Source organism: Nesoenas mayeri (assembly GCF_963082525.1).
Source record: "Nesoenas mayeri genome assembly, chromosome: 2".
NCBI lineage: Eukaryota > Metazoa > Chordata > Aves > Columbiformes > Columbidae > Nesoenas > Nesoenas mayeri.
In genome coordinates, this window is record NC_137543.1 from 159,609,840 (window position 1) to 159,635,915 (window position 26,076).

A 26,076-nucleotide genomic window follows, 5' to 3' on the forward strand; every position below is an offset into this window, starting at 1 on the left:
GTGCCTATTTTCTGAGGTTTGTTCTCTGTTATGGCTGTGTTTTCATGGTTCACCAGTTCTTTGACAGGGATTACATTTAAAATTGCACATAAGAAATGTATTTTTTCTTCATAAAATCAGGCTGGACGGCAGTTCCCTGGAATGTATTTCCAACCATTTGCTCCTTCTTTACCGTCAGAGAGGGGTGCATGATTGAAACGTGGTTATGTCGCTCTGAGGAAAGATACTAGATTTTTTTTAAAAAACACACTAATTTGAAGGGAAAATACCTAATGGTGTATTTTTCTAGTGCTATCAGAAATTGAATCTCAAAGCATCCAGTGTACTGAATGGTAAGATATCTCCTGGGATATTTCCAAGCCAAAATCCATTCAGGAATGAAACAAAGAAGGATTATTACCTACATTTTCTCCCTTGCATTTTTTGTCAATAAAAATACAGATTTCTCACCCAATATTTAGGATCAGTATTTATACCCAGTTTTCTTTGCCTCTGAAACTGTCTCAGAAATTGTGTCTGAAATTGTTTTGAGCACAAGTCAATTGTTCAAGTTTCTTCTAAAGACAAGTAGGAAAGCAATCAAACAAATTTCTCTACTGCATTGCTTTTGTACCCTGCAATACAACGAAGAGTAAAATGGTTTAAAAATGGACTTGAGGACTGCTACAAAAGGGCTTTATTTTTGACCAGTTTGCATTTCCCGGTGAGGGTCAGAACTGCATGATCTGTTTCTTGGTGTTACGCTACCTTGTGCTGCAGCAGGTTCAATGCATAGAGTCTAGGAAATGAGAAACCAAAACTAGAGGAAAGAATATTTAATAGGCAAAATCCTCCTGTCTTTCAAAGAGAGCCGGCATCTTTAGAAGCAGGTTTTACTCTTCTGGAACTAAGAATATTTACCCACAAGAACACTTTAATCGTATTACCACTGACTGGTGTAATGATGTGTCTAGAACACATAATGGTGCCACCTTTGTCTAACAGGTAACCAAATCTCAGCTGGGCACTTGGCTCTTAACTAGCTGAGTGAAATCAATTTTAACTGCCACATACTAAATGCTTTCATATGGACAGGAACTGCAATTTGACTGAGTTTTTAAACCTTTGGCTTTTAGTGTGAGCCCTGTTTTGGAAATAACATTAAGTTCTTCTAGTAACATTCATGTCTCTCTTTCCAGCAGGACACAGAATTGTCCTGTGTGTTCTTTCATAAAACACGAACTTCAGTTGAACATTTCAATTCATCATTAGTGTAAATCCAACTAATCAGCTGTGACTGAAAGGGGTCACAGAGTTGCACTATTTTTGAAATCTTTGCGTCTTGCATTTCTGGTCACTATTGTTCACTGAAGAGAAGAGGAAGGCAGCACTTTGTCTTCATCTATGCTAAGGCAAAGTCATACTGACATACAAGGGGGTGATGTTGGGCTGTGTTGCCCTGCAAACATGGCAGATGTCAAACTTCAGTGCTCTTAATCCAGCATTTCTCACAGCACCCTTGAAAGGGTCAGTAACTTCAATAATAATAAGCGATGCTTGAGTCATTATATACTATTTGATTTTATCTGCGTAAGGATCAAAAAATGAGCCTGTCAAGTTGCTTTAACGCTCTGTGGGGCTGTGTATTTTAATTATAAACACAAGACTCAACTGCAAGTTAAAAAAAAAGGGAGGGGGGAAAGAAGCATCACATTTTAGCAATCAGGAGTATGTTGTAACATGACTTTTCAGATTTGCCTTTTAAACTGTATTTCCAGAGGGCTCTTTTCCTCACCCAGCAGTGATTTCTGAAGGAGTAACCATAAGGAGAGAAAAGGAAGGGTTTGTCCTTATGTTACTTCTCTAAATTGTGTCAGCTGTTCTCCACCCCACAGTGCAATTACTGTTGTTATCTCATTAGTGTTTTAATTAAAGCTCAAGTGCAGGCCCATGTAGAAAGGTTCAACACACAATGTCAGTTCAGGGGACTGTAGTTATTGGCTCAGTTTAGAGGGGTCTCAAGGCTGCTCTAAATTAGAGGCAGATATAATGACCTGTATATAAAGAGGAAGCCTCCAAATCTACTACCATTTTCTGTGTCTCTTTGGGGTCCTTAAAGAAAATACTGTTCCGCGGAGAAGAAAACAAAAAAAAAGCTTTTTTCATGACTCTAAGCTACTTGTGGTATCTGTCAGAGATGCTGCCCAAGGATTTTACTGATCTTGTTGACTAGATGAGTTCCAGTAGATTCATAGACTTCTAAGAAAGGATGTGAAAACCAAATTGCAGACTTGCTACCTTGTATTGTTTAAATAGGATTTGTTTGTGAGTTCGTCTTTATATCAGTGAGTCAATTTACTGTGTTTTTGGGATGACTCCCTAGGTGACACACAGTCATATTGTGTGTATCACACTGATTATATTTCTCTCCTTAGAACATGAAAAAAATAATTTTTACATAAAACCAGACTCCTCCCACCTTTTTTTCTCTTTTCAGCTGTGCACAATATGTTCTGTTTGCTGCATTTTATCAATTAACACAGAAATTGATTTTCCCGATTTCAGGTTAGGAATCATTCAGATTAACAGCAGTCTTCCTAGGCACAGCACTGATAAGGTGAGAGCCTTGAAAAAGCTGGCAGTGGCTCCTATTCTGGAGCATTTGAACCTTCTCTGTGGGTGTTGGAATGACAAAAGGGACAGCTATACCGAGCCTCGGATCCCTAAGAGAGGGGACCTAACCAAGCCCTATGAATTCTCTGTTAGAACATCTGCCTTATTCCTAGGTGGCTTTTACCACAAAGGAGCAGAAGAGTAGAATCATGTTTTTCAGCATTGTCTATTCTAGTAGTATTGACCTTTTCCATTCACCCTCATTATTTTCTGGGAAGGCATCACTACCTTTTAGTTAAGGGTTTAAAATGGCTTATGAATGAGCTTCCTTCTTCCTCGCCTACTGTTCACTAACACAGGGGACAGTGTTGGGCAAAGAGATAAACAGCCTGTTAACTATAGGCGGTGCTGAAAAGGAAAGCTGACAACAGGAAAGCTGACAAACAAATACCCAGCAGTGATGGGAAATGAAGATGTAGAGGGTTGTACGAGGAGATGCAATTCTATACTAGGATTCCTACATTTTTCTAATCAATGTGCATAATGGAATTGCTTTAGTTCTCAAGAACCTCGAGTGGATGAGCAGATATTGTACTGTACCTCCTGTTTTCGAACTTTTTACCATTCTGCATCTCAAAACATTCAAAGGAAGGCAAAAGCACTACAATTTCATACAAAGGAAGGCAAATGGCACTACAGAGGGAGAAGGGAAGAATGGCCTAAGGTCAAGGAAACAGCCAAAACCAAATCACTGCAATTCTGACTTGCAGTGTTCGCTACTGTGGCAACTTTAGAGAACAGCTGAAGACATTTGACCTTGTTTGTGTTTTATTTTACTTAAAAGTGGATGTGGAACATCACATACGCCTATTAAATTATCCCTCAATGGGAGATGGCAACGTCCTTCCACCCACATACACACTTACCAGAAGAACAAGAATCACTGGCCCTTGATATATGTAGTCAATATATTTCCCTGGCTCCTTTCCAAACCAGCACCTGTAAGAAAACAAACAAATATGAAAATAATTTATAAAGGGGAATGCACTTCTTTTATATTTTAATATCAAAAATGCCATAGAGAGATGTTCCCTTATTGCCCAAGTTGTTTAATCATGTACATAATTGACAAGTGATTGAGTTTTCAGCTATAAAGCCACTTTTTGCTTGGACACAGATCTGAGCCCCATTTTCCCCTCCCATTAGCACATTCGTGTTCTCACTATATTTTTGGCTATTGCCCATGTAAATATTTCCAAGAAATGTGAGAACCTGCTATAAAGGAGGATACAGAAGATGTGTCCTGCTGGGTCTGAAAAAGGCATGAAATACTCTTTGTAAGGAAAAAAAAATCTGTTATCTATTGCAGTGTCTAGCAGCACTTCAATTTCATAAAGTAAGGGGCTGTTACTTACAGCAAATATGTCTCAATCTGTGTGGAAATGCTGTCTAAGGTACCGCATGAATTAAGAGTTGTGGCTTGACTTTCACTTCTACTAATTACAAGTGTTTGTTCCCCCGTCTCTTTCTTGTACAACAGACTAAACCTGTGATTTCATAGTGACCGGTACTGGTGTTTGCTTCATTCCTCTAACTGATTAATAAACCAGTTTTATTTGTGTCAGCACATGAAACAGAACCAAGCTTAGGCCTGGACTCAATCACTTACACTATTAAATTTTCCTTGGTGCAGTTTTGGCCCAGGCTAAACAATATACAACTCCAAAACAGTTCTTGGGGAACCAATTTGGAGTTCTGTGTACCAGAGGACATTCCCAATAGTCTACAAACTGTAGCTACCCTGATTTGGAGGCCAAGAGAGTTTAATAATACGGATGTGAAATATTCCATGCTATTTTGACTCCAGACTAAGGACTGATTCCAGGTCTAGCTAATTTAATACTGCAGATACAGCCACATGGTCTGGATCCTGGTTCCATCCAGAAGAGACAACTTTGCTATCTCAGTGCCTTAAGGTTTAGATCATTGGAGCTCCAGGTCCCTTAAGAAGTAGATTTTGGAGTTCAAAAGTCTTAGAGTTTTTTTTACCTTTGGTGGACATAATGTAAAAAGGTTTACAGAGCAAAAAAATACATCTTTCCTGTGTATGCCTTGTGATGAATAATAAGCTTAGTGCCACTGGGGACATTAAAACAAAGGTAATTTCTGATCTAAGGAGGCCACGAGGAGAACTGCAGATTTGCACTTTTATAAGCATTCGAGAAATAACACTTGTTACCTCGAAGAGGTTGTAGTTGTAAGACACAACCTCATGAGCCCAAGGCAGATAAATTGGGATAAGAAAAGCTATGGTTCAGATGGAATTATTGTGAATCATATAATGCCCCCAAAGTTTTCTCTAAAAGGTATTGCTTGCTAAAACTGGAGCTGTTTTCCCATTGAAAAATGCTTTTATTGAACTGAATGCACAGAAATATTGAGATATGTAGCAGATATCTAGAAGCAGAAATCAGTATCACACCATTGTTTGCATTTTCTTGATTCAATTTCTTACATATTTTAAGTTCCAAATAAATGAAAGAGCTTTGAATATTTTTAAATACAAAACATGTCTGTTATTCCCTGGTGCACTGACTGAAAATTAGTTTAAATTGATAATTTTCCAACTAATCTTCAAAATCTGGTGATGAGAGCAAGACTCAGAATAAGGTTCTTCCTGAAGCCAAGTTATCATCCTAGAAGAATCCACAAGGAAGCCTTAAATGAGGGAAACTGAGGAGATTGGTGGGTTTTTTTGTTTCATGTTTCTTTTTTTCCTAGTTATGGAGATAGAAAGATATCAAGAGAAATGGATTGCAAGATATGCTAAGGTGGGAAGCACAACTCTCCTGACCTTGCTAGACCTAAATTTGAGAATGTTTTTTGAAGGGCTTTTTGGGAGAACTATTATATATTGCCTGAAACTCAGAGAACCAAGGGCTACTTGGAGTTTCTGGGCAGCTGGCTGTTCTAGCAGAGGATCTAGCAAGGGGACTAATAAGAAACAGGCTGGGGCCTATGGCAGAATTTGGTGGGCCAGAAAAAGTCAGCAGAGATTTTGGAACAGAGCTGGTAGAGCCCAAATGAGGTTCCAGAGAACAATCTGCTCATTGCTCTTTGGAATTTAAATATTGCTTAAGAATAAGAACATTCTGAGGAACAAAATGCTGACATTTATTATCTGAAGTATTAGACCAAAGTTGTATTGAGTGAAGCATGATGTGTTCATACAATCTTTCACGTAATTTGAGGGAATAAGTTTGTTGTGTAGACTTCTACACAACAGGCACCTCCATAGGAGCTTGATGCTCCAGGAGTTAATGGAAACAAACAAAAAAATAGTAGCTTTTCTAGGACGTCGTTAATCTCATTAGGCTATGAAACAGATCTGTTACATTGTCATCTAAACATTTCTAATATACCCATTAAATCAGGCAAGTAATGGTGAGAAGACAGATATATCAGTGACATCACATATGTCTGCATTTGATTAGCTGTATTTCATATTTACAGTCAAGTTGTTGAAACTGGAACCTTAGCTGAGATACTGCAAACTTTTCTGCCTGTCATTTTAACTCTTACTTTAAACACATAATCCATTATTTCTGCAACAAAATCAGCACTGCACATTTATTTAAAACCAAAAAGAGAAACATAAATGACTGAAAATCATTTGGTGCATCAGAATTTTAATTCCATCTGTGTGAAATACAATCTTTTTTTTTTTTCCCCCTACTTCTGAAAGAATAAACAAATACTCACTGAATATCGGAATATTGAAGAGGACAATTTAAGAAGACAGCTCTGATTAGGCTCAGATACGTAAACACGCTTCTACTGAATAGTACTAATTAATACTATTCATCGTTCTCTGATAGTCCTTTATATAACAAAAAGCAACACTGGTTTTATCATTATCACTAATTACATCTTAATAATGTTCTTCCCCTTACCAACTGTTCATCAATGACATTACTACAATAATTCTTAATCATTTATGTGTTCTGGTTTTTTTTTTTTAACTTTTTATTTTATTTTATTTTTTTAATTGAGACTTAGCCGTACTTTTTCCAGAGTTTTCAGATTTTGCTGAAGAACAACTAAACCCCAGACAGGATATTTGCCACCGTACCAATTATATTTGCCTCAATACTCAGGACGTAGTCTCTAACAAGAACAAAAATGAAAAACTTAGGAAGCTGGTTGAAGCATCTTCTGAATATTCTTCCTGTGTGCTATTTAGAGCTCTTAAGTTATTATGAGCTACATAACTTGAACCCCAGTTCAACCTCTGAACAATTAAGTTACAGGTCAAATGCATGCTCAGATGGAGAAGCTTCCCATTTTGTTCTGAATTTTGGGCTGTCCACTGGGATACCTTGAATATTGTGTTCACTTTGGGGCCCCTCACTACAAGAAAATCCTTGAGGTGCTGGAGCGAGCTCAGAGAAGGGACCGGAGCTGGTGAGGGGCTGGAGCACAAGTGTGATGGGAGCGGCTGAGGGACCTGGGGGGTTCAGCTGGAGAACAGGAGCTGAGGGGAGACCTTCTGATCTCTGAACTGCCTGAAAGGAGCTTGGAGCATGGAGGGGGTTGGCCTCTTCTACCAAGTTATAAGTGACAGGATGAGAGGAAATGGCCTCAAGTTGTGCCAGGGGAGGTTTAGATTGGATATTAGGAAAAATTTATTCCCAAAAAGGGTTGTCAGGCATTGGAACAGGCTGCCCAGGGAAGCAGTGGAGTCACCACTGGAGACATTTAGAAAGCTTATAGACACGGTTCTTAGGGACATGGCTTAGTGCTAGAGTTAGGTTATGGTTGGACTCAATGATCTTGAGGGTCTCTTCCAACTGGAAGGACTCTATGATTCTATCTAGTGAAAGACGTGCTTGACCATGGCAAAAGGGTTGGACCAGGTGATCTTTAAAGGTCCTTTCCAACTCAGAGCATTCTATGATTTATGATTCTATGCCCAAAGAGTGTTGGAAGCTGCAGGAGAGTCCATGTTTTCTTCATGTGTCCAGTGTGCTAGGTCTGACCTCATGGGGTAATAACATGTGATTTCTCCAGTGGTCAGGATAAACGGAGCACGACAGGTGGGTTGACTGGGGAGAACAGCCTGTTTTCACAGAATAAGTGGGGTTGGCAGGGACTTCTGGAGATTTTCTAGTCTTCCCCCCAAGCTCACAGCAGGGTTGGCTGAAACAGATTGATCAGAGCTGTGCTCAGCTGGCTTTTGAGTAATTCCAAGGATGAAGACTCCACAATTTCTCTGGGCAACCTGTTCTACCACCCCCACAGTAAAAAGTTGTTTCTTGATGTTCAGATGGAATTTCATGTGTTTCAGTTTGTGCCACTGCCATTTGTCCTGTCACTGGGCACCACCGAGAAGTGTCTGGCTTCACCTTCATTATATCCTCCTATAAGATATTTATAAACATTGATAAGATACCCCTGAGCTTTCTCGTTTCCAGTCTGAACAATCCCAACTCTCAGCCTCTGCTCTCATAAGAGATGCTCCAGTATCCAGAGAGCAATTGTTTTTTCTAAAGCCAGAGATTAGTTTTCTCTCATCTGTCTATATTTGCACACACTTACAGAATCCAAATTAAAGGCATGATTTCTACATTATCCCCACACAGAGAAACTATTCTTTAAATGCCACAAAGTGTAGTCCAAACTGTCCCAATGGCTGATGGACTGGAGAGGAAAACAGACCATAAGTTAAATACAGACAGGTACATATCTCACACACAGTACATGTAGGTGCTTTCCTACATGTGCTTCAGTTTGACTGTTCAGCAGAATCTGCTCCTTTCCTCAGGCTGGGATGCAGAGCAGAGGCTCTTTGAAGCATCCCATGCTTTAATGCTTGAGAAGGTGTCTGAATACTTATGACAACTGACAGGCCCTCAGCAAGTTATCAATTTATATTTTGCTTCAGTTCATTTACTTCGCTGAGTCTCCCCTGCGTATGACATTACTACAAATGTGAAAAGCAGATTTCATTTAATAGCCTTGGCCTTACAACTTAATGCCCTTGTCAGCTCTTCATTTACAAGAGCTCTGCCTAGGTGCATGTGCTACATCAAAGGAATGGCACTATTGAAGCATCCACTCTTGATTTCTCAAGCAGAGTAAAGTGAATCTTGGCTCAGCCACTGACAATAAGCGAGCACAAAACTGAGGCTCCAGGCTATTATACCTCACACTATGATGGGCACAAGCCAAAAGGACTTTCTGGATGAATTTGATGTAGCTATGATGTGCAGTGGGGGGGTGTGTGAATGTTTTACTCCAAGGCAAACAGCAGCAATAAAGACAGAAAGGTGGAAACACCCCAAGGCATTAGGTTTAATTGTCTGGGTCTACCATGAGTACCTGACACCTCCCTCATCAGTAAGCACATAAGACAAATGATGTGTATGAATTGGAAAGTACAGGTTTGTCTATGATATAGATTTAAAAGCAAAAGCTCTATTTGATAATCCACCCAAGGGGGAGAGCTTGAGCCTAGAGACTCAACAGAAACAGCCTGGATATTCTCCACACCAAAGTGCATCACTTTGTCTTCATTGCCCTGCTGACTTTATTTTGTATCCCCCTTTTGTTGTTGTTGTTGTTGTGCAGGATCTGAACCGGTTACACCTTTGCTGGTAAGAGTAGCACCCATACCTATATAAATATATAATGCCTTTTTTCATATTTATGATACATCAAGGAGAGATTATTTCATATTCACTTTGCAGGTATACAATAATGGTGCAAGAAGGCACTGGTACAAATGATGCAGTGGTTTCTCCATCTAGCTAACTTGTGTGCAGTGTGACCACAGGGGCTGTGGCATGTTTCTATCAGGGATCCTATTTTCCATTATCTCTTTTGGGAGTGATGAGGAGTCTTCCAAATTGAGACATTTAAACTTTGGCGTTGAACTCGCAACAGGAATGTTTAATGTGTGTCACCATTATTAATGCATGTGGTGCTTTGCCTTTCCTGGTTTCAAGACACAAGTTTTGGTTATTTTGTTTTGTGCCATTTAAGCTGACTCATTCCTTCAGCTCTTACTTCTAGAGCTGAATGTCCTACTTTAGCACATTGAGACAGCTGCCATGCTGCCCTGGCTTGTGCAAGGCAAGAACTACAAGGAATCTGACCATGAAGCAGACCCAGAATGTTTTGATCCATTACCCATCCAGAAACCAGGTCTGTGAGCACAGAAATTAGGGAATTCTAGTGATCTGAAGTTAACTCTCAGGGCTGTTTTACTTGGACACCCAAGGAACAGATTCTAACTGAAGTTTTTCCTGCTATTTTGAGACTGCAGTATGAATTCTCCTGTATGATTACTGTGGGTGGTGTGGAATCACACAAAACTTTTCCCTCAGTGAAAAAGTATCTGTCTGTCTGCCAATATGTGTAACTCCCAGGAATTAGATTATCACCTTCAAAGTCACCATTAAAGCTACAGAAGAGACTGGTCAATGGTTCAAACTGTTGTGAGCAGAGAAGAGGAACTTAGTAGTGTGTAGCAGAATTCCTCCCATGCCTACTGCATGGATGCTCAAAGCTCAGCCAGTCATCCTATCCACCTCCCCTAGAGTCAGGAGAAATGCCACATGTAATTCTAATTCATCCAACCTACTTTGGACATTTTCTTCTGGATGAGCTGAAATACACCCCAGATTGCATTTATTGTTTAGACTGATCACCCCTGATCATAAGAGACCAGAGATTAATGCAGATGCAAACACCTACAAGGTAGATGCTTAGATTTAATCAGATGCGCTACAGACAAACAGTGTGGTCATATGAAAAAAAGATTCATATGGAAAATAATATTTTTAAGGTTAGGGAAGGGAGCTGTAACAGGCAAGACATTGATCCAAACACTAGTTGAAAAGTACAAGCTGAGCTTTATCTGACCAGTGTCAATGCTTGGAGGAAAAAATTCCCAAAACATAGATGCCTCTTTATCTCTCATATTTTTCAATTTCATGCACTAACTGCTTCCAATTGGAAAAGCCAGAAACAGAAATGCAAAAATTCCAGCTGTATGACTATTCTTGGCAGACTGTCACCCAAATTCTGCACACCCAGAAAGATAAATCCTTTAGCACTCAACTGTAGTTTTTTACCAAGGTCTTACTCAAGCAAAACTCCCATTGAAGGAGATTAGCCTGACTGTAAATCATGTATAAAGATATCAGATGAGAGCTTCAGGTCTTGGCCAGGGATATTTGAGACAGGTATTTTCAAGTAGTGCTCTGAAATTTGAGATGGTCTGGATTTGGATGGAAGTGATTTGAGCTTTCTGCTTTCCTACGGGTCAGCCTTATTTCTAAATTACCAGTTCATCCTGCAGGCATTTCTTAAGTTATTTACAGAGCCACATAAACACAATTGTTAACATCACTTACTGTTCATTTTCATAATATAGTTTGCCAATGGCCCAGGCAATGATGATTGGGCAAGGAATACCTGCAACAGCAAAAAATAAGGAGTTAATCACAACCCATGGATGGATGGATGGATGGATGATACAGATGTAGATACAGATTCATGTGAGGAGGGTCTTGGTTAATGAACTAGAAGAGCATAAATACAAACGGTCCTATCTTGGTATACTTGAGACACTATAATTACTAAGACCTCTTTATGTATGTATAAAAAAGATCATCTGAAAAAGAGAAAACTGTAGTACCCCCTAAGAAAAGTTTAGAAAATTATTAACAAACACACAGATATATACGCAAGTGTCTATATAAGTGATCAGAACCATTTTGACTGGCTTAAAGGCTATTTTGGTGCCTTTCAAATTTTCCTGCAGTTGATATGGCAAAACTTTAGAGATATCACTTGTAGATGGGTGTTTAGATTTATATTTCCCAGGCTGCAAGAATCTTGTAAACATACAGATGAAGACCATTCTCAAAATTTTCAATGAACTTTTTAGTTGAGCCTTCTCTGTGAAACAGGATTATGAGAGAGAATCTCTTGATATCTTGCACTGTCAGAATTCATTCATTGTTCACCCTTTCTAAAAGATCCAGATAGTCTTAATTTTATATATATGATTCTACCTACATCGTGCAATGTGTTGTGTCTGCATGTGATTTCTTATCAAGACGTGTTGCACTTGTTTCATGCTAGGCCTTCAGAGTCCAGCTGGTTTCAGGGGGATTTGCTGGAGCAGGAAACTGGAAATGAGGACTAAGTGGAACTGGCCTTTTGACACAGAGTTTCTAGGCAAAATGGGAACTTTTCACTCAGGTATTCCCCAGGTAAAGACTGAATTGCTGCCAAAATTAGAGGAGGAGAGTTTTCTCTTTCTCATTTCCCCCGCACCTTTAACCTGTCACCTCAGGCAAAAACAAACAACAGCTCCATCTCATATTCCAACCTCCAGGATCACATTCCTCTGAAATCACTGCTACTCTCAGGTGAATGCATGGGCAGAAGCCCAGATTGAGTGACCCCACAAGTATCTGCTTTTTCCCACTGGAAGCAACACAACTTAAATCCTTATGTAGGAGTCAGCCCGGACAAGTATCAACCACTGCTTTTTAACCTCCCATTTGTTGCCTCTTCCGTGGAAAACAGAGGTTTTGAAGAGGTAAAGCAGAGAGGAAAGAGAACCAGAACACAGTAGGGGTGGGACTGAATTGCTAGGTAGTCAACTTTAATCTCAGCAAGAAGTATAGTGCAGCTCTGCAAGTGCACTGCAAGTGATTGTGTTGTCTTCTGTCTTGTTCACCATTGACTCACAGGGTCTGGTGCCCTCATTTCTCCCCAGGTTTTTGTAGCCATGTCCTTTCTCCTAGAGGAAAACATTTTACTTCTCCTTGTGAAGCAAAGAACAGAGATTTGAGAATGAAGATGGTAAAAGATTGTGTATGGGAAAACAAAGCAGAGCCAGAAAGCACCCAAAAGGGTGAGGGAAAAGGCATATTTAGCTTGCATCACTCCTACATCATTAATCAGAAACCCAGGTGGCTCTGAGTGAGGTAGAGACCAAAACAGTGAGGGGATCTGTGAGAGCTGTGTAAGCTCTCACAGTTTGGCGAGAGAATTGAAAATATTAAAAAAAAATTGAATCAATTCCCCCACATAAACATTTTCTTCTTTCCTCCCATTTGATTCTGGTTTGAATGACATATTTTGTTTTAAAGGCTGTTTCTGCCTTCAGAAGTGCAATTCAATTACTTCTGCTCAGTTCTGAAAAGCAGAAGCATTTCTGAACAAAACGTCATTCTACTTTCAGAAAAGAAAATATTTGCAACTTTTTTTCCATCTTCCTTTTCTCAGTAGAAAAGAACTGTCAGATTCACTAGTTCTGTTTGACTTCAGATTTTGCTTTCAAGCAAATAAGCTGCCCGCAGAGGGCTTGTATTGTCAAACCTGCCCTGGCCAAGTTCAAATCACGAATGTGTTCATAGAATCATAGAATAGTGTGGGCCAGAAGGAACCTTCAAATGTAATCTAGTCCAACCTGAACTCTGAAGGCATCCACTCCAATCTCCTGCTAAAAGCAGAACTATCAACACTAACCCACCTCAGCCAAGGAATAGCCTTGCTGAATTTTCAATACCTCCAGAGATTCCAGAGCTTCTTAGTCATCTGTTCCAGTGTTGTACTATTTCTTGGTAAATTTTGTGTTTTCTTAATGTCCAGTCGTAATCTTCCAGTCTGTAATCTGTGGCCCTTGCTCTTTCTCATAACATCTGCTATTACCAAGAATATTATCCTTCAAATAATTCTTGGTACCTAACAAGATTCTTCCTTAGCTTTTTCCTTGCCAGATTAAATAAGCTCAGCTCCTTCAGCCTCACTTCACAGGTCATGTCCTCTAGATCCCTGATCATACTGACAGCCTTCTACTGCCTAATCTCCAGATTTTCCACAGCCCTTTTTACCCGAAAGGCCTAATACTGACCACAGTATTCCAAAGGCAGCCTTACCAAAGCTGAATAGAAAGCAGTAGTAACTTCCCTCAATCTTCTCTCCACACAGTATGTCTTTTACCTTATTTATGATAAGAAGGCACCAATGGCTCATCCTCGGCTTGCATCCACTGCAAGCCCTACATCTTTTTCAGCAGTACTGCTACTCTCACAGTCGTTTCCCAGCCTCTTACCACCAGACCAGTTTATATGGATGCAGTGAGGGTGAAGGAGATGCTCCTTTGTGCTGGTCCAGGCTGGCACAGTAGAAATAAGGCTATGGCATGCAATGAGCTATTTTTCTGCCTTTGAGTAGCCACAAGTATAGTACAAAGATGGCATGTGACTCTTTGTTAAAGGTGGTTTTCTAGGAACAAATCCTTCAGCAGCTCAAAAGACTGGCAGATAATTAGGATTCTCTTATAGCCAGTTCTTCACTTAGATGTGTCTCATCTGTCTCTTGAGATTGAGTGGTCCACAGGGCACAGACAAGTGCCTTTTCTGTTTCATGCATAAGGGGTTGTGATTGCTGCTTTGCTGATCAAAATGAAAGGGACATGGTATGAACTGCTGCATTCCCAAAGTCTTGAGCCTGGGACTTCCCTTTTGTTCCTTAACATCAGTTATCTGAGGATCTAAATGAAGAAGATAAATCCAGCCATAACCTATTTGGTTTATATCATCATCACAGTGAAGAACTAAACCCGATCTCATGTTGTTCTGACATAAAGTTAAGTTTGAATGTTAGACTTCACCACAGTGGGATTTTTAACATTTATTCTTTCTGCTTTTGTTTTTATCACTTTAATGCCAGATACCATGTAATATCATTTTAAACATGAGTCACTTACACCATCCTATGAAGAGAAAGACCCATTTCCGCAGCTTATCTGTGGAATAAGTCATCACTATAGCAGTGTGTAAGTAGCAGCCTTCCACAAACATCCAGAAGAAGTTGGTCACCACAAAATAATTGTAGACAGTGGTAATACATCGACACCAGGGCTGGAAAGAAAATAGAAAACAACATTTTAAAATCATGGTGAGAACATTTAAAAAATTTTATATATGGTTATTCAATTAAAAATAAATAGTAGAATCCATAGAATCATAGAGTCATTTTGGTTGGAAAAGAATCTTGAAGATCATTGAGTCCAACTGTTAAACTAAAACATTCATGGGATGTGGATTTATACCTGTGATTTGGAATCAGAATATCTTAGGTTCTATTGGGACCTCACAACTATGTCTGAAGCTCGGCCTTGACCACAGCATGCAGGATCTCCTGCACTTGAGCATGTCTGGAAAGTTAACACACCATAGGACACATCCAGACCAGCAATCCCTAAGCGGTTTAAGAAGCAGATGTGTGGAAAGAAGACAAGAAAAGGGAGGTCATTTGACTACAGATGATATTTCAGAGAGGTACAGCTATATAGCCCAGGGTCCTATCTAAAGATGATGTGAGAGTCTAAGCATACCTTAGTTACTACAACCCACCTCCTGAGAAATTCAAAGAAAATATGAGATAGAAGTGAATGTCACAGTCTTGTTTCACTTCCACTGAAGGGAAGAAGCACCACTGACATTCAGAAAAAATATATTTCATTTTGAAGACATGCTTTTGTCAGCTGCTTCATCCACCCTATTCCTGCCATTAGCACTTCAGTTTGAATTTTGCCATGACTTCAACAGGATTTTTTTGGTCAGGTTCAATAAAGGCCTCTTCTCCTCATGGCTGTGCAGAGAGAGCACAGCTGTGGAATACTCTATTAGCTATAGAGAGATAGACAGCAACATCGCATCAATAAATCACAAGTAACTGCTGATGGTAATTTCCACAGTGCTATACACAGAAGACTGGGAAAGCTTCTTTCTGACCAAGCGGGCATTCAGCATATTCCCCACATTTATTGGACAAGAAACGCAGTTACAAAATGATAAGCCATTAACAAGTTGTAATCACTTCTGTTTATTGAGCTGAAATAAAGAGAATAAACCTTTCGGATGTGTTAAAGCTTTCATTTTTGCATAATTTAATTAGGATTTGAAATTTAGTTTGGCTTCATCTTTAATATAAGATCAAAAAACAAAACTCAGAAGCAGATGAAACCTTTTGTTTTTGAAGCTTTGAGTAAACCAAATAATTTTTTGTTCTCCTTTTGGCCTGAGCAAAGTAAAATAAAACCACAAACAAACAAAATCCTATTTTTGGATAACACCAAACAAATATTTTGGCTCCATTCCTGATTGACCCCCAAACCAACAGGACTTCGTTTCCAAAGACTCTAAGTCTCACATTCAATTTTTTTGAAAGTACGAGTATGAATTAAATCTTTCCCCGTGGCCTTAAACTCATGAAAATTTTCTGATATAATATCTAGACTCCTGTTCCACTCTACCCCTCAGTTGCAACACTTACACACTTTTTGTCCTCTCCACAGTTGCCTATTTTCACAAGAGTTACAAAAAACCCAATTTTATCTGAACTTGTTGCTTCTGTGTCAGAACTGAGTGGAACTGGGCAGGGGGTTGCGAAGGTACCAGGACAGATACAAATACATGTGATAGTAGTGAAATCTCCCTCTGCATCGTTTCCATAGGAAACCAGAATAAAATGAATTTTGAGCAATTCCTTTGGGAACAGTGGATTTGTTCGTGCTGAATAATAAACCCAATTAGCAGAACTCATTAATTTATACAATTTCGTTTATTTGACTGAGGATTCTTGATCCCCATGTGTATCCACCATCGGACTCCAGATATCTTCAGCAATTCCCCGTCTTGATTTATTAACACAAGCACTATAACTTCATGCAAAATGTTTCCACATTGAGTCCCTGATGGTTCTGTAACTACATTATTACTGATCAGCAGAGAAGAGATGACATCATTAGCCAGCATAGTGATGTTGCTCACATTGATTTTGGTGGTGTTATTTTGACTGTGACTTCTATCATAACAGGAATTTAACAAAGTTATTACTAAGCTTGTATAAAGTACCTTCCCCAAAAGACTGCAGTGTTCTGCAGAGAAGAGATGAATTAATGAAAACTGAGGCATGTGAGGATCTGTCCTTATGTTTGCAGGTTTATATTTTCCTCAACACTTTGTTGTCACATTTTAAAAGGTATTTGAGTGCCTGACTCCAACATTTTTTTTCTAGATATCTGTAAAAGTCTGTATTAAGATTTGCAGCAGCACCTTGAGATTAAATCACACAGTATAAAACTGTCAACAATAAAGCTCATATACCACCACCTTCTGTAGCCTGAAAATGTCAGAAATAAAAGCAAACAGGGAATTAATAGATGCTATAACATCTCAAAAGAGTAGCTGCTTGAAGAATAATAGTTATGCATAGATATCCCCAAACCCTTAGAATCTCATACTCTTTCTTAATTTAGGTACTAATGACTGCTATTTGTTTTCCAGCTTCTAATCTATAGGCACTTTAGTCCACTCTCTGTCCAAAGAGATTATGAAGGGTGTGTGTGTGTGTATGTGTGTGCATAAGTATGTGTAGGATGCTGTTTCTTCTTTATTAGGGAGATAAATACCAGGGGACAGTCCTAAAAGGAGAATACTCCACCATGACAGTATTACAAGGGAAAGAGAACAGTAAAAGACCCTGCTAAGGGGCTATCAAAAAGGACCACTCACCAAGGAAATGTAGAATTATTCCCCAAGAAAATTACTTTTTCTTGTGGAGTGAATGCTTTTAGTCCACTCAAAAATTCTTATATTATTGGGGCTGCCATGTGACTAAATGGAGGGAGACATTACTGTACTGACATAGAGACTGATTGAATGTCCTCACTCAAACAAGCACCTGCAGTTAGAATCATAGAATAATTTGGGTTGAAGGGACCTCCAAAGCTCCCCCAGTGCCACCCCTGCCATGAGCAGGGACATCTTCACCAGCTCAGGTTGCTCAGAGCCCCGTCCAGCCTGGCCTGGGATGTCTCCAGAGATGGTTCATCCACCACCTCTCTGGCCAACCTGGGACAGTGTTGAACCACCCTCAGTGTAAAAAAAAAATTGAGGTTTGTGGGTTACTTGAGTGAACAAAAAATAACTTAGATAGTAAGAGAAATGAGAGTGCTGTGACATGCTGTATTCCTCAAGAGTGCTCAAAGCCACGCAAAGAAGATGCCTCACTTCTCACCCCCTTCAGCCTTCCCATTTTTTATTGTGTGTATCCATCCAGTCCCTTGAACTGGCTTTAACTCTCAGTCACCCACGACTACACCAGCAGAAAACTCTTGCTCGATTTTTTGCTGGCTTGTTTAGTTTTCCACCAGTTTAGTGACTTCAGTCTCCAAGGGTTCAGTCCTTCCCAAGGGATCAAGAAAAGCAACAGAAACAGTTCAAAAGGAGCAGCAGGAGCTGGAGCGAAGCATTTGGGTCCCTGAAGGAAGGAGCCAACCCACTTAGTGGCAGGGAGCTGCTGCTGGATGCAGCTCATATCACAGATCCTCATCCTCAAGGCCAACATGGTGTAGAAGGGATTAGCAGAAAAATTGATTTATTCTTTTTTTTTTCCCCCACGAAGATATAAAGAAACAAAAATTGTACTGTTTCAGGCCCTATTTCTTCTTTTCTTGGAAGTCTCACTGACTCTAGACAGCAAGAAGTCCACTGTCATCAGACAAAGCTGACTCAGAGCCTCAACAGCCAAATCAATTATTTCTGTCCTGTGTTCATAGAGATTGCCCTCTGGAATGAATGCTTTCCCTACATCAGTGCACATCACCGCAAGATGGTCTGACAAAAAACAGTGTTCAAGAACTACCAAATTTAGTGTCTTGCACAATACTGTGTCTCACAGGATATAAATTTGGAAAGTGCCTATAGTCAGTGAAGATTAAAAATAAGTTTTTGGGAGGGATTTTTACTTTTAAAAAGTGTTTGATATTCAGTGATGAGGAAATAAACGAAAAATCAGAAAAATCTAAGCTGCTTTTCTTAATATTTTTGAAACCACATGAAAATCACTCCGAGCACGTGTATGTGTCCTTGTAATATTTCTATCAGTTGAACAAATTCAGCACCCCTGCCTGCTCCCAAACTACATGGCATAGACACGCTACCTCTAAGCACTTACTTCATTGCTTTCATGTATGTTGTGATCTATCATTTGAAGTAGAAACCACATCACATTCCTCAGGATGAAAGTGGTGATCAAGTTCCAGTGGATAATATTCCGCAGGCATCTGATACTCCTAAACACAGAAACACATTTAAATCATCATCATATACAGGGAAGAAATACACATACATGTTAATGACTGTATAAAAAAACACAAGCTAATTCTATTCACTTTCAAAATTCCTCATGGTTTATCCCTCTCCATTACTTTTCTTACACTATGAAACAGGAGGTTTGTCTGTCCAGTGGGTCAGCAATAATGGTTTACATGCTGTCTGTAGCCTATATCTTTACTAGCTGTCATATCTGGGTTTGGTCTCATTCTCTGGCTCTCAGAGTAAATTGTACATCCAGTGCCAAAGCCAAAACTTGTATTTGGCAGTGTAGTCACAACACAAATAAATGACATAAATACAAAGCAGCAAATGGGCTATGGCAAAATCCGTGCTGCTTCTTTTCCTTGTTATATACCTTTGTTCCAGAAACCACAGAATAACTTTTGCAAAGCCACATACAACAATTTGTCTTGATGAGATGCTTTCTTTGACACTAAATCACTTCAAGCAAGTGAAACATGACCTACTAGAAAGACCCAAAGATTCAAATGGTTATTTCATTCTTGGTTATCATTTTTGCTCCCCTCCTTCCCATCCCACCAGCTATAATGTCAACTAGAACTGATAAGCCCCTAAACAATGCTGCACTGGAGTGTGTTGCATTGTTCACAGAAAGAGATTTGGTGACAAATATCAGCTCTGGACTGGCAAAACTGGAATGGTTTGCATTCAGTCGGTCTCTTGAACAGGCACATTAATATGATAGGAGAACATCAACTGCCTGGTTTCCAGTCCTGGGCTCAGCTGGCTGTACCAAGCTTTCTCAAACAAGGTAAAACTGTGTCTCTTCCTTTGCCAGAAAATCTCTGTGTCTGTTTTTAGTCCTTTCCCAGCTCCCTTTCAGACGCAATGTAAAACATGAGCACAATGTAAAATATGAGCCGCAATAAGTTGGGGCGCAGTGCCATAAAACAAAAGAATGGACATCTTAAATAGTGCTTGCTGCTGAAAATGGCTCCAGGAGGTGGCCAGTGCATGATGCTGATGCCAGCAACTGAAGTATCACTGAAACTAGACAGAAAGTTATTCATTTCATCACCTGAAACAAGAGCATTTTGTCTTCTCATTCTTTGTGAAGCCACAAAGGAAGGTGAGTGCAAAGTTGCTAAACACAGAAACACTCCAGTTACTAAAATCTCTTCCACAGGGATCCAAAGAGCCAGTGCATTTCCCAGGATCACAGAATCCCAGAATGTCAGGGGTTGGAAGGGACCTGGAAAGCTCATCCAGTGCAATTCCCCCATGGAGCAGGAACACCCAGATGAGGTTACACAGGAAGGTGTCCAGGCAGGTTGGAATGTCTGCAGAGAAGGAGACTCCACAACCTCCCTGGGCAGCCTGTTCTAGTGCTCTGTTACCCTTACTGAGAAGAAGTTCCTTCTCAAATTTAAGTGGAACCTCTTTTGTTCCAATCTGAACCCATTACCACTTGTCCTATCATTGATTGTCACCAAGAAGAGCCTGGCTCCATCCTCCTGACACTCACCCTAAAGGTGAGTGTCATCAGGTTAGGATTCTGCATTTGCCACATCAGCCCCCCTGCTTGTAAAAGAAGCTGTCAAATAACATGGGACAGCCATGGAAAGTCGTGGTCTCAAACACGCTCAGCTGTAGCTGACTGTAGCTCATCCCACTGAGAGCAAAAAGAGAAAGCACAATCCAGCAACCAACTTTGCTGTTGCCTCAGGTTTTTTTGCATGAAAAACAAGCCAGCCTTCTTAAACAAGTACTATTTTGTTACCGTGAAACACTTATTGCACTGTTCCTAGGACTTGATTAGTCAGTTTTAGGGCCAGAAGCAATTCTGTTATGTCCTTCAGCCTCACAAATCTCTTAGAGATTTCACAGAAATACAGAAAAAAAACCCAACAAATAGAAGTCCTCCTACATACTAGGTACTCCAATTTACAGAAAAATGCTCAGAGATACAACCCTACTAAGTCAATGTTAAAATAGCTTCTGAGTTTAACAACTCAGGCTCCAGGTATAAAATTGGTATTTGGTTTTGAGAGCCTCAGTGACTCATGATTGGAGTCAATTTGGAAAACAAACCTCCAGCTGCTCAAATCCGTTTACTTTGATTTAGGCTACAAAACCCCAAAGCGTTGCTCTCAATGTAACCTCTGCTACCAGAGAACACATCAGAGACACATCTCACTTCAAGATTTTCACTTCTAACAAAGGCAAAGGTTCGTGTTAGGCTTTCAAAGAAACTACCCAACCAACACCTACTGCCTTTCATGCTGAACCACAAGAACCCATCTGTCTCTGGACAGACCTTGAAACTTGTTATTAAGGTCTGTTCTTTGTTTATCATTCTGCACATAAATGTCCTGAAGCTGCTGTTCATCTCGGTGTTATATTCACTCCCTTCAGGTTAAGGATTAGCAGATTAAGGAGGGAATTTGAAATGCTGCTTCTAGGGGGAGAGGGAGGCAGGGGACTAGAAACTGAGGAAATTCAGGTCAAACTGTAGAGCTACTGGCATGAAATTAATTGCTTTTGAGAGCTCTAACAACAAAACAGATCCAGCACATTTGACACCTGTATGTACTTCTTGACTAAGAGAAGATAAAGGAGTGGGAAAAAAAAAAGAATCCTTGTTGCATGCCTCCATTTAGGTGTAGTTTAATCATCCCATCTTCTGGAACACCACTAAATCTGGTGGAAGAAACCTTATTCCCACAAGATTTACAGCAGGGACATTGGACTGGCCGCAGGGACAAATAGGATCAAACAAATAGTTCCTAACAAGAGCTTTCCCCCTCAGTAGGATCTTAGTCATCAAAATCACATTCTCTTCTGTGTTTTGGAACATAAAGGTAACCTCAGCATCTACTGGCTGCATGATCTTTGCTCTCCTCACTATTTCTTGTTTCATACTGTTTTGTCTTCTTTGCCCATCTGTCTGCATCCAGCCATTGGCTTTTGTTTGGATTCCAAGATGCTTGGGACAGAGATGAACTTTTAGCAATTTGTGTTAAGGATCCAGAGCAAGAGGGTCTGATCTGTGTTGAGAACTCCCAAGATTTCCAGATAATTATGATCAAAACTCTCTCTCTTTACAAAAAGCCACAGGGGCAGAGGGAAGATGTGTTCCTAATATAAAATTAAGTAAAGTATAAATATGACCAACAGCTGGAATTTACCAAAATGAGGCCTGAAGCCTTGTCAAATAACACTTTGGTTATGCAAGAGGGATAGCTGGTTCCTGAGTCCCACTACCTGTAGCAAAATCCATACGTTGAGTATCAGCAACCTGGTACCACAGCTTCATTTCCTTCCTGAGACACTTTGTGTAGCATAGATGTTAAGTAGATGCTTTCACCTGCCAAAAACCTTCATGTTTTTGGGGCTAACAGAGCAATGAAGAAGATGCTGCAGAGCAAGCATTTTGCTTTTCCAGCTGCAGTCTCTCCCCAGTCACATTCCCCACTATGTTACTGCTTTGCCAAAGCATATTGAGATATTTGTGATATTGAGATATCACAAACAGGTGAGGGGCTGGATTTGCATTTGTGATGTCTGGGTCATTATTCTGCTGGTGTTAATTAGGGACCACTGGTACAGTCAGGCTGAGAAACACAGGTCTGAAAGTTCTGCAGAATATCTCAATGACTCTAGAACGGTTGTAACTTTTTCCCTTTATATTTTTTTCCTATACTTTTATTTTAATAGGAGTACCAACTAGGGGTCCAAAGTTTGTTTTTGTTTGTAGAGAGCCCAGAGCACATGGTTTCTGTTTGTATCTGTCTCCTAACTACAACTAGCACAGAAATCACAGTATGAATTGCATTAATGCATTTCCTAGCCAAGGGCAGGAAAAGCTTGAGAAATCGTGTCAGGTTCATACTGGGGAAGGAGAAACAACAGGAGGGTTAATATAATGTATGGAGGCCTCAGGGCAGAGCAGTGGAGGGACTACAGCGAAGTCCATTGATGTAAAAAGGGAAAGATCTCTTGCTAGCCACCTGAGAAAGCTGCTCTCATTTACAGGCACTGCTGGTGAATGTTATTATTGTTATTTAGTATGGGTAAAGCATCTAGAGGGATACTGACTGAGACAAGAGCCTGGAGCGCAAATCTGATGAGGAGCAGTTGAGGGACCTGGGGAGTTCAGCCTGGAGAAAAGGAGGCTGAGGGGAGACCTTATTGCTGTCTACAACTACCTGAAAGGAGGTTGTAGCATGGAGGGGACTGGTCTCTTCTCCCAAGTAACAAGTGACAGGACAAGAGGAAATGGCCTCAAGTTGCACCAGGGGAGGTCTAGATTGGATATTGGGAAAAAATTCTTCATGGAAAGGATTGTTGGGCACTGGAACAGGCTGCCCAGGGCAGTGGTGGAGTCACCATCCCTGGAGGGATTTAAAAGGTGTTTAAATGAGGTTCTTAGGGACATGGTTTTGTGCTAGATTTAGGTAAGGTTATGGTTGGACTTGATGATCCAGAGGGTCTCTTCCAACTGAAAAGATTCTATGATTCTATGATTCACTACAGGTACTATTCACATGAGACTGTTCTGTTGGGCTCAGGAGCTTTCCCAGTGCGTAAAGTTCATCTATGTGGCCAGATTGGAGTCTGAGGTGGACAGTGAATGAAGGACATGACCCAGATTGGGCAACAAAGCTAATGACTAATAGGAGATCTGCAGTGCAGCTAATGTTTGGCGAAGGCACAAAGCTGACCTTGTTGTATTCACTCATCTCAAAGTCTGAGGAAAAAACTCATAATACCCATAGGGGTAATTCGTCCTCCACAGGTCTTTTCCCAGCTTTTGATAGATGGATTCTGTCTTAAATTTATAAGCCTTAATTTATACTGAAATAATTCTGTTACTTATATAAAGACCTGTCCCTTGTTGAAAGCCTGTTAAACTTAGAATTACAACAGTCTTTGATGACGCACTTATTTTCTCCTTGATTAATTATTGCCTTCACTCCGTGAAGTGAAAAAGGAAGGAAGTCTGTGCTCCAGAAACAACAATAACTGCCCTTACAGGCAGCACTGAAAAGGAATTCACATCTCACTGTAAATGAGATGAGGTGGAATTTGAAACACATTGAGCTGTATTATAAGTTAGTGAATTGAGCTTCTCTAGAGGCACAGTGATTGGCATGAGTGAACTCCCTCACAACTCAGAAGCTAAGAAATTTGGCATTATTCTAATCTCTGTAGGGAGATATCACAATTTGGGGACTGTGGCAGTGACAACATCAGGAAAATGAAAGCACAGACAGCAGAGAGCTACCTTCTCAGGAGGGCAAAGAGTCTGGGACATCACAAGATACCATGGACTGAGGCTACCAACTTCCATCAAAGAACCTTTTCCTACGTTTGCCTCCCGCCCTGATGCTTTTCAGATAAAAAGTGCTGGTCAAGGCCTTGGTTTGACTCTCCTGCTGACTCTTCCCTGTGCATAGGTCCAAATATGGAAGGAATAAGAAAAGAAATTGCAACAATTCAGTCAGAATAGACTTAAGGATTGAGGCCACAACATGAAGACATAAGAAAGTCCATGTTCAGTCGGACCAATGAGCCACGTAGGTTGTGACCTGGTCCCCAGTGGTGATCAGTAAAAGACAGTATGGGAAACAGGGGATGTAGATTGTCAGTTGTCCCTTGTTCCTATCTCCTTGCTTCTGGCAGTCAGGGGTTTTAAGATATTCCTGATTCAGAGATCACATTTTATCACATTAAATCACCCTGTTGGTGGCCCCAACTCCTCACAGGAGTCACTGAATTCCTTTTCTGCTTTATGCTCATTGGGGTCACGCCATGGCTTATGCTACTAACATGCCGGACCAAAGAGCTCATACGATGTTATTCGTGGTAAAAATAGAGTTGTCTATGTTGGTTCCTCTTCTCCACTTGCCTTTCCCCTCCCAAGGGATGGATAAGGAGGCATTTCCTCACAACTACATTCCCTCGTGTCCTGTGGCAATTGCAGGGAGGAGCGATAGAAAGAGCCTGGAATGGACAGCAGGAAACTGCTGGTCCCATGGGCTGCAAGAGCAAGCTGGGAGGAGTCGCTGGTGCTTTGTCTCCAACATCACAGTATCACAGTATCACAGTATGTTTGGGATTGGAAGGGACCTCAAAAGATCATCTAGTCCAATCCCCCTGCTGGAGCAGGAACGCCTAGGTGAGGTTGCACAGGAACATGTCCAGGTGGGTCTTGAATGTCTCCAGAGAAGGAGACTCCACAACCCCCCTGGGCAGCCTGTTCCAGTGTCTGTCACCCTTACTGAGAAGAAGTTTTTTCTCAAATTTAAGTGGAACCTCTTGTGTTCCAGCTTGATCCCATTACCCCTTGTCCTATCATTGTTTGCCACCGAGAAGAGCCTGGCTCCATCCTCATGGCACTCACCCTTTATATATTTATAAACATTAATAAGGTCACCCCTCAGTCTCCTCTTCTCCAAACTAAAGAGACCCAGCTCCCTCAGCCTTTCCTCATAAGGGAGGTGCTCCACTCCCTTAATCATCTTTGTTGCCCTACGCTGGACCCTCTCCAGCAGTTCCCTGTCCTTCTTGAACTGAGGGGCCCAGAACTGGACACAATATTCCAGATGTGGTCTCACCAGGGCAGAGTAGAGGGGAAGGAGGACCTCTCTCGATCTACTAACCACCCCCCTTCTAATACATCCCAGGATGCCATTGGCCTTCCTGGCCACAAGGGCACAGTGCTGGCTCATGGTCATCCTGTTGTCCACCAGGATCCCCAGGTCCCTTTCCCCTACACTGCTCTCTAATATGTAATTTCCCAATCGATACTGGAACCTGGGGTTGTTCCTGCCCAGATGCAGGACTCTACACTTTTCCTTGTTAAATTTCATTAGGTTATTCCCCGCCCAACTCTCCAGCCTGTCTAGGTCTCGCTGGATGGCAGCACAGCCTTCTGGCGTGTCAGCCACTCCTCCCAGCTTAGTGTCATCAGCAAACTTGCTGATAGTACACTCTATTCCCTCGTCTAAGTCGTTAATGAATATATTGAATAATACTGGCCCCAGTACTGACCCCTGAGGTACTCCACTGGATACTGGTCTCCAACTAGACTCCGCACCATTGACTACCACTCTCTGGCTTCTCTCCTTAAGCCAGTTTGTAACCCACCTCACTACTCTATTGTCTAGACCACACCTCCGCAACTTAGCAACTAGGATGCTGTGGGAGACTGTGTCAAAGGCTTTACTGAAGTCAAGGTAGACCACATCCACGGCTCTGCCATCATCCATCCACCTTGTAACATTCTCATAAAAGGCTATGAGGTTGG

At 40.8% G+C, this 26,076-nt stretch overlaps 1 protein-coding gene across 2 annotated transcripts in view; it reads right to left on the reverse strand.

The window, feature by feature from the left end:
• The window catches only part of CRHR2 (corticotropin releasing hormone receptor 2), a gene marked incomplete at both ends in the record, with an annotated part of 147,920 nt that overhangs the window by 26,675 nt on the left and 95,169 nt on the right, over positions 1-26,076 (reverse strand). For both annotated transcript variants that reach the window (XM_080339519.1, XM_080339520.1), the window contains 4 exons: positions 3,519-3,591; positions 11,013-11,073; positions 14,387-14,540; positions 18,643-18,760. In XM_080339519.1, the coding sequence (XP_080195645.1) occupies positions 3,519-3,591; positions 11,013-11,073; positions 14,387-14,540; positions 18,643-18,760 (406 nt within the window). The remainder of the gene's footprint in view (positions 1-3,518; positions 3,592-11,012; positions 11,074-14,386; positions 14,541-18,642; positions 18,761-26,076) is intronic.